The sequence below is a fragment of the Cnephaeus nilssonii genome (genome assembly GCF_951640355.1).
Source record: "Cnephaeus nilssonii genome assembly, chromosome: 5".
In the NCBI taxonomy this organism is placed as follows: domain Eukaryota; kingdom Metazoa; phylum Chordata; class Mammalia; order Chiroptera; family Vespertilionidae; genus Cnephaeus; species Cnephaeus nilssonii.
The window spans coordinates 6,055,915-6,069,676 of record NC_137076.1 but is presented as its reverse complement, the minus strand read 5'-3'; the positions used below and the strand labels follow the sequence as shown (position 1 = coordinate 6,069,676).

Sequence of the window (13,762 nt, the reverse complement as noted above, 5' to 3'; positions counted from 1 at the left end):
GATGCAGATAATTTTTAAAAATATGTTTTTATTGATGTTTTGGAGAGAAAGGAAGGGAAGCGGAGAGGGAAGGAAGGAGAGAGAGAGAGATCAATGTGAGAGCAACATCCATCTTTTACCTCCTGTACGCGCCCCAACCAGGGATTGAACATGCAACCTGGGTGTGTGCCCTGAACTGGGAATCGAACCGGTGACGTATCTGTGCATGGGACGGCGCTCAACCAACTGAGCCACTCCAGCCAGGGCAACTTGCCTTTAATTTGTATGGTGTCAGTTCTGGTAGAGATGTGTCCATTTTCATTTCAAGGCTGTGGATTGGTATTCCTACTGCATGTTAGGGCCCCTGTCTACTTTCGGAGGCTGGCTGAGCTGGACTTCCTCTTTCGCGTGGACTGCCGTCCCGCGATCAGCAGAGTCACCGTTTCTCTTTTGCGTTTCCTGTGAACAGGCCCTTGGTGCGTGAGCCTCAAACATTCTGTTTCCTCTCTGTTCTACCTCAGGAAATATTCGAGCCATTGACTGCGATAATCGGCTATTTCCCACTTCCCCTATAATTTAAGCATCCTCCTGTTTGTAGTTTTTCACTTCCTGAAGATGAGAGACATGGCTTAAACGAGGGAGAAGGGAAAGAAATGAGTTATTGAATACTTGCCCTGCGCCATGCATTGTGCTAGGGGCTTAGGTATCGTTTAAGTCGTCCGGCAAGTCAGGTGGAAATGCCTCCGTTTTACAAATGACACTGGGATGCTTAGGAAGGAAGGAACTTGCTGACATAAGAAACAGCTATAATGTGAGACCACCGCCCATGTCTTTCCTATCGCAGCGTGGAATGGGAAAGGGAGGTGGCTTAAATAAGATGTAAGGAGAAATGTTCCTAAGGATTTCTTTTAGAGCATTAAAGAGGAGAGATTCTTTTGGGTATGTCTCCCTGCTTCAAAGTCAAAGTTGTGGATGGTGGTGGCATGGCGAGCTGCAAAGAACAGCCACGGGGAAGCAAGAGACCAGGTTCGAATCTTGCCTCTGTTCCTGTGTGACTTGGGGGACATAACAATCTCATTTGGTTTTCTTATCTGCAAATGAGACGGTGGCCTGGATGATCTCAAAATCTCTTCTAGCTTCAGGTTCCTTAATTCTGTATCTTCTTAGAATTCCTCTAACCCTTCCACGTCCCTGCAAGATAGAAGGTATTGACCCCTCCCTGCCCCGTGCCTGCAGCTGGTAAGCCAAGGAGGGGTTTCAGGCCCTTGTTCATGTTACTCAGAAGCCCGGTCCTGGGCTGTCACATGACCTCATTATTTCCCTAAGGAGATTCTTGTATGTTTTGATAGTTTGTACAGTAGGAGTATTAGGTGAACTTTTAAAAAGTGAAATATGCCTGAGCAAACTGGATTTTATTTGTAAAGATGCTATAATAAAAACAAGCTACTTGTGTCCCCTGACTGGTAAAAGCAGAGGAATAGATATTCTTTCTCTCTTCCATGAAATCAGAATGTTCATTTATCTGATGGGTAAGATTGATCTGAGAAAAATTAAACAAACTTATATTTGTTTAGCTGTTACTACAAAATTCTGTTTGTTAGTATTTTGTGTACATCGAACACACTTCCACACACAAATGTGTCCCTCTGCTGTGAATTACAGACCCATGAACACACTGACTTTAACGGGCCAGTTCAGTTTTGCGGAAGTTCACTCCTGGGTGGTGTTTTGCCTTCCTGAAGTTCCCGAGAAACCTCCGGCCGGAGAATGTGTGACGTTTTACTTCCAGAACACCTTCCTGGACACACAGCTGGAAAGCACCTACAGGTAATACAGCTCGTTACTGGTTCACACGTGTGTGGGGTGTTTAAGTATGTTTTTTTAATTGATTTTTAGAGAGAGGAAGGGAGAGGGAGAGAGAGAAACATCAATGATGAGAAAGAATCATTGATTGGCTGCCTTCTGCACGCCCCCTACTGGGGATCAAGCTGGAAACCCAGGCCTGTGCCCTGACCAGGAATAGAACCAGTGACCTCCTGGTGCATGGACCCACACTCAACCACTGAGCTAAGCCACCCACAAGTGTTTTGATATAAACGAGCTTCCACATTTTCTTTGTTTTAAAGCAGGAACAATTTGTAAATAATAGATTTGAAACCTATACTATTCGAGAGAATCTATTGAAAAACAAGCAGAATTAATGAATTTTTAAAAATGATTGAATAAAAATTCACATGGCCCTGGACCAGTAGCTCAGGTGGTTAGAGTGTCGCCCTGTCACACCAACGTTGTGAGTTTGATCTCTGGTTAGGGCACATACAAGAGTCAACCAATGAATGCATAAACAAGTGGAACAACAGATCGATATTTCTCTCTTTCTCTCATTCTCACTCCCTTCCTCTCTCTTTGAAATGAATAAATAAATTAATTAAAAAAAAGAAATATACAGAAGTTACTTGATGAAACTTTCAAATTTTATTGACATAAAAGACTTGATTCAGTGGAGTAATATATTCCATAGTCCTTAATAGGAAGACATTGTAAATTTGACAGTCCTTCCCAAATTTATGCAAAAATAGGAAATGGCTCAGCACTTCGCAGCTGAGGACATGCCGGCTTTTGAAGGCGGTGTATCATGAGGGGAGGTGGCTGGTTGCACGCACACCTTGCCTTCCCTCCCGCTCCTCTGCAGTGGCTCCCTCAGTGTCTGATTCTGAGCACAGGGAAGCTGACCTCCTCTCCTTCCTTCCTCTGCTGAGTGTGAGATGACTTCCTTCTCTTGGGTGACTTCTCCTCTGTGCTCTGAGCCTCACCCTCCCATTCGGAGTCTTCGCATTCTCATCCCACTTCATCTGTAGTTGTTCTTTGTTTGTTTGATTTTTTTTTTTAATTTTGTTTTATTTGGAGGGGACTGGGTGGCTTCTCCTCCCCTGGTCTCTGTCTCTTAGGGATTCTTTTCCTAAGCAGATTCTTGAACTGTTCTGCCTCCTAGCTGAGCTTTAGCATGCTAATTCTGGAAACAGCCGGGAACACACACATCGTGTTACCTCAGAACGCAGCCTTTCGGGGCCTGGAGCTCTCCAGAAATCTAATTGGTTTTAGGATCAGTCCTCGGACCCGTTTCACTGTGCCTGCCAGCATCTCATGTGTCCAAACCTGGAGCAATGAATGACTCCTGTTTGAGGTACTACAGTGAGCCTTATGCTTCAGGCATAGCCGACGATTCCACGTGCCCTGGCACAGTGCATATGTTTGGTGTATGTGCTGCCGAAGCAGGCAGAGCGTGTATTTGTGTAACAGCATAACTTTGCTCTTTACCACTCTGTGTCCTTTAATATTCTCCCCTTACCAGTCACACGCTACTTATTCTTCAAGGCCCAACTCATAGCTACATTTTCAAGTTTTTCTTGATTCTCTTCTCTGTTCCCATGGCATTTTATTCTTACCTTCCTTAGGTATTTATTATTATTCATTTGAAGTATATAATAATGTTTTTCTGTAAGCTTGTATCTCTAAATTGGACTATAAGCTCCTCATGGTCAGAGTCTATTTCTTTTTTTAAAATTTTTGTATTTTTATTGATTTCAGAGAGGGAGGGGAGAAGTGAGGGAGGGAGAAAGAGAGAGAGAAAGATTGAGATTGATTTGTTGTTCCACTTATTTATACATTCATTGGTTGACTCTTGTATGTGCCCTGACCAGGATCGAACCCTCAGCCTTAGAGTATCAGGACAATGCTCCAACCAACTGAGCTACCCAGCCAGGGCCAGAGTCTATTTCTTAATTATTTTTGTGTGAGTCCTCCAAGTGCCTAACACATGGCTTTGAACATAGTGGTTCTCAGTAAACGTTTCCAGGCATCTACGTAAAGTGCGTATGTGTGGAGGAAGCGGCCCTACTGTGTGTGACTCTTGGCTCTTAGGCTAGATTACTTCACTCGTTGACCTGTACTTTTCTTTTCGGAGGAGTGGAAATAGTAGCACAGATTCATTGAATTGTGGTGATTAGAAGAAAACAAGCCATGTAAGTCACCCCCAGTGTCAGGTACTGTGTGTTTAATAGTAACTTCCATCAGTTAGAATTAAAGACCAGTGAAAAATCTCATGATTTCTAAACTATAATTGGCATCAAAATTGTGTGGGATCATCTTTCTAGAAGAAAGAAATCGGTATTTGCCTATAACTAGTCAATATAAACTATTGGTGTGTATGAAAGCCAAACCAAAGGCCCATTAAATGCATGAAAAATGGTAGATGTTAGTTAGGAAACGGAAATATCTGGTCATGAGAAAATAGAGCCAGCACAAACGGCTTAACCTAGTAAATGGCATTCCCAGCGCCTGTCACGTCAGAGGCGCAGTCCTGGCTCAGGTCGCCGGCCAGCGCCCTCGCTGATGTCATGGAGGCAGATCTCTCTGCTGCACCGCTCTGTTCTGTCCTCTTGGCTGTCCTGTGTAGCCATGGTGGCAGCGGTGCCATCAGCTACCATAGAGTCTCTTTCCCACTAGTTCCAGTAACAAAAATCCCAGGATTGAGTGCCATTGGTGAGCCGTGACCCGCTGTGGTCGGTGGTGTGGGATACACTGCTAACTGCTTCCCCCTGGAGTCCCAGAAATGGGCTTGAGGCCAGTGCCAGGGAGGTCCTGTGGATGGAGGAGGTGAGAGGGAGGGAGTGGTTCCCCCAAAGGAAGAGGGTCCTGGGACCATAAGCCGCTTGATGATGCCGGCCTGACACAGAAGCTGTTACTCTTAGGTTTGCCGTCAGCGTCAGGATGAGCGCATGAGCACATCAGAGAGAAACAGCACCTCTGTTTTATATACATGAAGGGTTAGCTATTGGAATCTTATTTGTGAAAACACATACGCTGTTTTACATGAAGGACATACTATGACTTCACATATCTTTAGGAGACATATATCTGCCATCTTTTGTTAAGTTTTACAAGTATGTTCAGAACTTGAATTAATATAACAGTAAAAGTTTACACATTTAAATATGCTTTCTATTAATAATGAGATGTATATAGAGAGAAATCTAAAATCAAATGAAATCTAAACACTAGTTATAAAATATATGTTTACTGGGTGTATTTCCTTCTAAAGCTGTCCTTTTAAAAATGTATGTTAATTTTGTAGAAAAGGAGAAGGAGTTTTTAAATCTGACAACATTTCAACTATATCCATCCTAAAAGATGTGCTCTCTAAAGAAGCTACAAAAAAGAAAATTAACCTCAACATTTCATACGGTAAAAAAAGAAAGAAAAATTAATCTTTTTTTTGGTTTTTTTTTTTTTGGTTGTTGTTATAATAAGAATGTTTCTAATCAAAATGACTGTCTAACTGTGTCTGGCTCGACTCCTTCTAGAGATCAATGAAATGTCAGTTAAGCACACTCTAGAGCTAATCCACCCAAAGCTGGAGTACCAGTTGCTTTTGGCTAAGAAAGTGCAGTTAATTGATGCTTTAAAAGTAAGTGTATGTGTTTTGGACTCATGATCACTATTTTGTTGTGATGGGATTTCTAAAATTGTAAAGACTTTAAAGTTACACTGGATTGAATTTAAACATTAAGTTTCTTCCGTTTTTAATTTAAAATAAGGAATTGCAGGTTCATGAAGGAAATACAGACTTTCTGATACCAGAGTACCGCTGCATTCTGGAAGAGGCAGACCGCCTGCAGGAGGAGTACAAGAAGCAGCCTGCACACCTGGAAAGGCTCTATGGTCAGTGTGCTGTTTAGAATGCCTTGCCGTATCTCTCTTCTTCTGGCTGTTTGAGGGAAGCTGGGCAGAGGAGACAGGCAAAGATTACAGCAATCGTGAACCTATGACAGCCAATTTGTTGCTTACAATATTAATTTTGTCAAGTTTGCTCTAATATTTAATATTTTTAAATATTTTTTATTGATTTCAGAGAGAGGAAGGGAGAAGGGGGAGAGATAGGAACACCAATGATGAGAGAGAATCATTGATCAGCTGCCTCCTGCACACCCCCAACTAGGGATCGAGCCCGAAACCCAGGCAGGTGCCCTGATCGGGAATTGTACCGTGACCTTCTGGTTCATGATTTAACACTCAATCACTGGACCATACCAGCTGGACCTACTATTTAATATTTTTACTCGATAAAATGCAAGCAAAATTAGGAAGTAAAATAAGTTTAATGCAATGGACTTATATATACGAAGGAACCTGGTGTGAAATGAATATAACTTAGGAAGCATTATGGTTTAGGCTATAATTCACACCAGTAATTTTCAGGCTTTGTTGCTATTGTGAAAATCAACATGTAACATTTAATAATTTTACCATAATTTAATAAAGGATATATATGTGCTATGCCAACCCAAAACTCATTTTGCTTTGGTGGTAGAAATTGAGTGTTTCACAAATTATATTGAAAGAGAGCTAGAGTGGGTTGAAAGGAATAACTTAAGAAAAAGTTCTTTTTTGCCATCTTTACCTGAGACCCATTGTGCACAGCACACCAGATTATCTACAGCATCTTCATAATCAGGTGGCACATTTAATCCTTCACACAGCTTTGCAAGGTAGATGATGTCATCTCCATTTTTTATTTTTAATGTGAAGTCTGAGACAAAGCATTTGCTGTCACCTCGGCAGGAAGCGGCAGGGCCTACAGAACCCCCTCACCCCCAGTGCCTGCTTTTTGCTCTGTGTCAAGTCTTCTGTAGAGTTAATTGGTGTCATCAGTCTACATTGACCCTTCAGCCTGCGTAATGAATTTCAGAGACTTGCTCACAAACTGTAATAATAAGACCTAATATCTTAGTATTTACTAAATGGCAAACACATGAACTTCCATCCTTAGAGCAACTTAGCAGGTGCATGGCACAGAACCAACATCGCTCATCACAAATTCCAAAACGCAGAAAGCTTTGAAAAGAAAGCTTTTTTCATTAATTTTGCATCAAATGTGACTTGGGCTGAATTAATATAATGGCAAAACTTCACTTAAACTGGCATGAGGTTATTTATAGTCTCTTATTCCACTTAGTGTGGTTCTTTTTTTAATTTTTATTAATAAATCTTTATTGTTCAGATTATTACAGTTGTTCCTCTTTTTTCCCCTCATAGCTCCCCTCCACCCGATTCCCACCCCACCCCATGCCCTTACTCCCCCCACCACACTGTCCTCATCCATAGGTGTACGATGTTTGTCCAGTCTCTTCCCGCACCCTCCACATCCCTTTCCCCCCGAGGATTGTCAGTCCACTCCCTTTCTATGCCCCTGATTCTATTATATTCACCAGCTTATTCTGTTTATCAGATTTTTTATTCACTTGATTTTTAGATTCACTTGTTGATAGACATGTATTTGTTGTTCATAATTTTTATCTTTACCTTCTTCTTCTTCTTCTTCTTCTTCTTCTTCTTCTTCTTCTTCTTCTTCTTCTTCTTCCTCCTCTTCCTCTTCCTCCTCCTCCTCCTCCTCCTCCTCCTCCTCCTCCTCCTCCTCCTCCTCCTCCTCCTCCTCCTCCTCCTCCTCCTCCTCCTCTTCTTCTTCTTCTTCTTCTTCTTCTTCTTCTTCTTCTTCTTCTTCTTCTTCTTCTTCAAGAATACCTTTCATCATTTCATATAATACTGGTTTGGAGGTGATGAACTCCTTTAGCTTTTTCTTATCTGTGAAGCTCTTTATCTGACCTTCAATTCTGATTGATAGCTTTGCTGGATAGAGTAATCTTGGTTGTAGGTTCTTGCTATTCATCACTTTGAATATTTCTTGCCACTCCCGTTTGGCCTGTATAGTTTCTGTTGAGAAATCAGCTGACAGTTGTATGGGTGCTCCCTTGTAGGTAACTAACTGTTTTTCTCTTGCTGCTTTTAATATTCTCTCTTTGTCTTTTGCTCTTGGCATTTTAATTATGATGTGTCTTGGTGTGGTCCTCTTTGGATTCCTTTTGTTTGGGGTTCTGTGTGCTTCCTGGACTTGTAAGTCTATTTCTTTCACCAGGTGGGGGAAGTTTTCAGTCATTATTTCTTCAAATAGGTTTTCAGTATCTTGCTCTCTCTCTTCTTCTGGCACCCCCATAATTCTGATGTTGGTACGCTTGAAGTTGTCCCAGAGGCTCCTTACACTATCTTCAAATTTTTGGATTTTTTTTCTTTTTGCTTTTCCGGTCGAGTGTTTTTTGCTTCTTTGTATTTCAAATCTTTGACTTGATTCTTGCGATCCTCTAGTCTGCTGTTGGATCTCTGTATATTATTTTTTATTTCAGTCAGTGTATGCTTAATTTCTAGTTGGTCCTTTTTCATATCCTCGAGGGTCTCACTAAATTTATTGGCCTTTTCTAGAAAATTCTTGAAAAACCTTATAACTGTGGTTTTGAACTCTATATCCAGTAGTTTGCTTTCCTCCATTTCTGTCATTGTGACCTGTTTCTTTGTCTCTGCATTTTCACTGCTTCCCTGAGTTGGTAGGGTAGCTTTGTGTGGTAGGTATCCTATAGGGCCTAGTGGCTCAGCCTCCCCAGTTACCTGAGGTGGACACTCTTGGTGCACCCCTTTGTGGGCTGTGTGCACAGTCTTGTTGTAGTTAAGCCTTGATTGTTGTTGGTATCACTGGGAGGAATTGACTTCCAGGCCAATTGGCTGTGAGGATCAGCTGTGTCTATGCTGGGAGAACTTCTGTGCTGGAGACACCCTTATGGGGCTTTGGTGCTCACTGAGTCTGCCCCCTGAGTGTGTCCCTTAATGGATCTGAGGAGTTGTAATCTGGATGGTCCTACTCTAACCCCTGGGTACACTGGATCTTGGATTTCCAAGAAGGTGCTAATTTAGCCTCTGCTTGAGGCCACCCAGCAGGAGCTATGGAGAGATCTGCAGATTCCTCTTCTTTGTTTGGGTTTTGGAGGTGCCCAGATGAGGCCCAGCTGTGAAGCAATGCAGGCTGCTGTGGGGCCTTGGGCCTTCTTTTGGATGTTCTGGGTCTCTCTGACTCAGCTGCAGTTTGTTAGGTAAGTTTAAAATTCAAAGGACCAGGCCATTCATATGCAAAAGCCTCTTTGCACCGCTGGGGTGGGGCGGAGTCTCAGAGCGGAGCAAACAGCAATGGCTTCCCGTCAGCCCTGCCCTAAGAGGCCCCCGGGTCTCAGTGTCCCTTGGTAATCACTGCAAGCACCTCTGAGAGAAAGCCGCCCGCTGCCAGACAGTCCAGTTTCTCCCCGTATGAGTCTGGGACCCCAGAGTCTTGCCTGGAACTGGAGTTCAGAGCAGTCGGGAGCTTTTGTCTCCCTGTGGATTGAAAAAGCCAGCCGTGTACTCGGTTGCCAGCCTTCTCCGCGCACGCGCGCGCCTCCATACCTCTGCAATTTACTTCCGCACCTCCTCTGAGTCTCAGTGTGCTTTTCTCTTCCCTTCTAGTTGTAGAATTTCCACTCAGCCAGCCTTCCTGTGGTTCTGGATGATGTCCGTTTTGCCTTTTAGTTGTAGTTTTGAAGTGGTTGTGCAAGGCAGCAAGTTCAGGTGTTTACATATGCCGCCATCTTGGTTTCTCTCTAGTATGGTTCTTTATCAATGTGTTTTGTTGCAGAAACGTTGCTCTGTTTACCCCCTTGGCTATTACGCCATATAAGCTGTATTCCTTTTATTGTCCTTCTAAACTGAAAAATTCTCAAATATCTCTTGTAACTAGGGTTTTGGATAAAGGATTGACAGCTTGAATTAACCCCATTGTACATATGAGAGAACTTAAAGGTGCAATAATTTGCCCAGATCTTTGAACCTAAAAATATTTGCCTTTAGGTCAAATCCCAAGAATGGTCCACATGTAGATGGAATTTTATTTACTTATTTATATGGCTAATCCTCGCCGGAGGATATTTTTTCCACTGCTTTTTCAGAGAAAGTGGGAGAGAGGGAGGGAGGGAGGGAAGGAGAGAGAGAGAGAGAGAGAGGGAGAGAGAGAGAGAGAGAGAGAGAGAGAGAGAGAGAGAGAAGGAAACATAGTTTGGTTGCCTCCCACACAGTCCCAAACTGGGGGCAGGGAGCAAACCCACAAACCAGGTACATGCCCTTGACCGGGAATCAAACTCCCAACTCTTTGGTGCTCAGGCTGACACTCTAACCACTTAACCACACTAGCCAGGGTGGAATATTTTAATCTAAATAAACCTGTTGAGAACCGAATCTCTACAGCAAGCATGTCAAACTCAAAGGCTAACATGGGCCAAATAAACAAGGTGTAAGTGTATGTGGGCCACAAAAAAACAAAAACTTCAATTTTCATAGAAACGTCGGTTTATTTCCATAGAGCCATGCTGAATACAAAGGGCTGAAATAAATGAGTAATCATTAACATAAAATAATAGAACATTTTAATAACAATTAATATTTTTTCTTGAACATTAACTTACCAAACACTGAATAACTTCACAAATTAAGAAACATAACACAAATAAACCTATTTTTCTTGTTCTCCGAAAGCGTAATATTTCCTGTTGCTCACACCAAATAAGTCAGCACAAGACTAATGACGTGGCCATCGGCTGCTAAAATATTCACTGCTGGTATTAGTGGAGAGAAATGGTGTGCCTGTGCGTAAGGCGAGTAAGGAAAATGAATACAACATGTTTATAGTAATCAGTCATTAGCGAACATTGTAGTTCATTATTAGTAATTATGTATAACAGGATATTGTAAAAATTAAGTTATGAAATTTTTATTAACACGTTTCTTACATACCCTTATATTGGCTGGGCCTCCAAAATACTCATTGTGGGCCGTGAGTTTGACATGCTTGCTCTACACTATGTCATCTGGTCAGCCTTAGTGAAAAGCAAACCACTTGTGATGCCCTATATGCCAAGAGCATTTCAGAACTGGTCAGCCTTTGATTGCCTGAAGTAATAGCCATAACCAGTTGTTAAGAGAGTTATTAGCCAAATGACTTACATTTTTAAACTTGCCTTAAAATCTCTCCAAAATAAATATTTTTTAAAGCACCAGTCCTTTTAGATTTGTTTATAAATAATGGAATTACAGGTGATTAGAAATAGATTATCAAGAAATCATTTACTTTCATTAAATATTGTGTCATTAATTAGAACTAATCAATGACAGGAAATTAACATTTTCTTTATAGGGATGATCACCGATCTTTTTATAGATAAGTTCAAGTTCAAAGGCACCAATGTGAAAACCAAAGTACCTCTTTTACTGGAGATTCTGGACAGTTATGACCAAAACACACTGATTGCTTTCTTTGATGCTGCATGAAATGTAAGTAAGGTAAAGTTCTGGAGAAGTTGTCTCTTTAAATGAAAATGTTAAAATAAAATTACAAGCTAACTGTGCAAACTTTTATTTCAAACTAGAGGCCCAGTGCACAAAATGTGTGCACGGGTGGGGTCCCTGGGGATGGCCTGTGGAGATTGGGCCCTAACTTGTGCCCTGCAGCCCCGCCTGGCACCCCGCGTTGGCCTGGTGCCGCCTGCTCGCCTGCTCCACCATCCTGCTGTCATCGGGGCCCATCGGGGCCGGCAGCGCCTCCACTGCCACCCGCTGCCAGCGCTGCATCGCCAACGGCCGCCATGTACCACACTGCTCCCTGGTGGTCAGTGTACGTCATAGTGAGCAGTCGAACTCCTGATCAATGACTGCCCAGGGGACAATTTGCATATTAGGCTTTTATTATATAGGATACTTTTTAAATATTATCTAAAAATATTTGAGATAAATGAATATTTTTAGTAATGCTTCATTTCTTTTGATGAATGCAACCTTTTAAAAATAAATAGCATTTTTATTCTTAAAATACAAATAGAATGATTATAAGGGATTTTAATGAATTCTTTTGCAAGTGGTGTTTTAAATTTTATGCTGAGAAATAATATTTTAAAAATAAAACTATATAGTGTGTGGACTAAAGTAGGTTTACAGTTGTTCGTATGGAAAATGTAATAATAAATAATAACACAAGACCCCCGCCACTGTCGCTCAGTGGTAGAGTGTCAGCCTATGAACCAGGAAGTCATGGTTTAATTCTGGCTCAGGGCACATGCCTGGGTTTCAGGCTTAATCCTCAGTAGGGCATGTGCAGGAGGCAATTAATCAATAATTCTCTCTCATTATTGATATTTCTATCTCTCCTCCCTTTGTCTCTGAAATCAATAAAAATATATTAAAAATATAACACAAGAATAAACTTGCATACTCACAACTGTAAGCCTACTTTTGCCCCACTCTGTATTTAAATATTTAAGCTACTCCCATACAGTATATGTATAAACTGCTTTACATTTTTCAGAATGTATTTACATTCGTTAACTCATTTGACTTTCACAACATATGTTATATTCTCAAATCATATAAGAAAGCTCATTTTTACTGAGGTTAAGTGATGAAGAGGAAATGCTATTATTTTGTAAACTGGGGACTAGAACCCACATTTCGGTACCTGGTTTGTGTCCTGGTTATTATGTATGTTGTCAGCCTGTGGATATAACCTACCAATTATTTTTTCCAGGAGTTGAGATTGATTTGCACCTGATTTCACTCTTGCTTGATAATGAGCATTGTGACCAGGTTCAGTTTGGTATAAAGTGTGGACAGAAAAATGAGCAGAGCTTGCACCGATGGAGGGGGGGTGATCTTAAGGTGACGCTCTGTAACCAGTAGAATTACCAAGTACCCATGTGAATAGTCAAGAGCAATGATGGCTTCTTAGAGTTTCCTGCAATAGCATCCACGCATTTCCTTTATATCATGTGTGAGGGGAAATAAGACTTTAAGGCTATGGAGATTTTGTTTATTAAACTTAATTCATATTTATTCATATTCAAGGGGAATATTGTAAAGGTTGCTTTAAAATGGCATAAAGATTATAATGGAAAATAAGCTATTTATGTTTTTAAGAAGGGCACACCATGAATTTGTCAGAAAACAATCATGCTTCTTAATTATATGCCATTATATTTGTTATGTGTGAGCCTTATTGTATATTAAATGTGAAAAATTGTTAAAGGCACATATCGCTAAGAGTTTTATTTTAATAAGGTCATATATTTTACTATATTCAAACAACCTTCATTTCTAAATGGAACACAGTTATATGTAGGTCATTGGGTGCTTTTTATTGGCTGTTACAGCTTGGGGGGAAATGGGAATTAATGGCTGTCTAGTTGAATTTCTTGTAGAACATTACTATTTGTTATACAGATCAACAGTCGTTCAAGGTGGCACCTCAAATTAATTGCATCTTCATTAGGAGAAATGGAAAGCCTGAGACTGAAGAAACACCTAAATGGTAGATGACAGTCTGCCACTGCAGCGGGAGCGTGTTAAACGACCTGTGCACATAATTTAACCCTGACGACTAGTGTATGACATGTGGATACTAACAAGGGACAGATAAGGAAACTGAGACTAACTTGACCAAGACTAGCAGGCCCGTGAGGGGCCGAGCCAGTTAGACCTTGGGAAACACGTCGTGAAGCTACCTGAGGCCCCAGGGCCAAAGGCAGCGGCGGCTCATTGGGTCGTTTAACGGGCCTGCGGGCAGCAGCCTGGCGCCCAGCCGGCCTGGCGGGCTCGTTTAAAGTCCGCCTAAAGCAGGCCCCGCCTCCCGCCTAAGGCAGGCCCCGCCCCTGCCCGCGCAGGCCCCGCCCCCGCCAGCGCAGGCCCCGCCCCTGCCCGCGCAGGCGCTGCCCTCCCGCCACGCCCTGCCACGCCCCTGCCCCTCTGCGGGCGCGGCCGCCTTCACTCCCCGGCGCCGGGTCGCTCGGGTGACGTCACGGGCTGCGGCCCTTGTCATTGGCCCATTTCA

The 13,762-nt window shown here is 42.1% G+C and overlaps 1 protein-coding gene across 2 annotated transcripts in view; it reads left to right on the top strand.

Moving 5' to 3' along the window:
* Nucleotides 1-12,924, top strand: part of BBS7 (Bardet-Biedl syndrome 7) — a 50,440-nt gene extending 37,516 nt beyond the window's left edge. The window contains exons 15-20 of one of the 2 annotated variants that reach the window (XM_079772767.1): nucleotides 1,642-1,806; nucleotides 5,114-5,223; nucleotides 5,343-5,446; nucleotides 5,577-5,700; nucleotides 11,105-11,217; nucleotides 11,313-12,924. In XM_079772767.1, the coding sequence (XP_079628893.1) occupies nucleotides 1,642-1,806; nucleotides 5,114-5,223; nucleotides 5,343-5,446; nucleotides 5,577-5,700; nucleotides 11,105-11,214 (613 nt within the window). In that variant the 3' untranslated portion in view covers nucleotides 11,215-11,217; nucleotides 11,313-12,924. Of the gene's footprint in view, nucleotides 1-1,641; nucleotides 1,807-5,113; nucleotides 5,224-5,342; nucleotides 5,447-5,576; nucleotides 5,701-11,080; nucleotides 11,218-11,312 lie in introns of both variants that reach the window. The other variant, XM_079772766.1, reaches the window with a different exon arrangement.
* The last annotated feature ends 838 nt before the right edge of the window (nucleotides 12,925-13,762 follow it).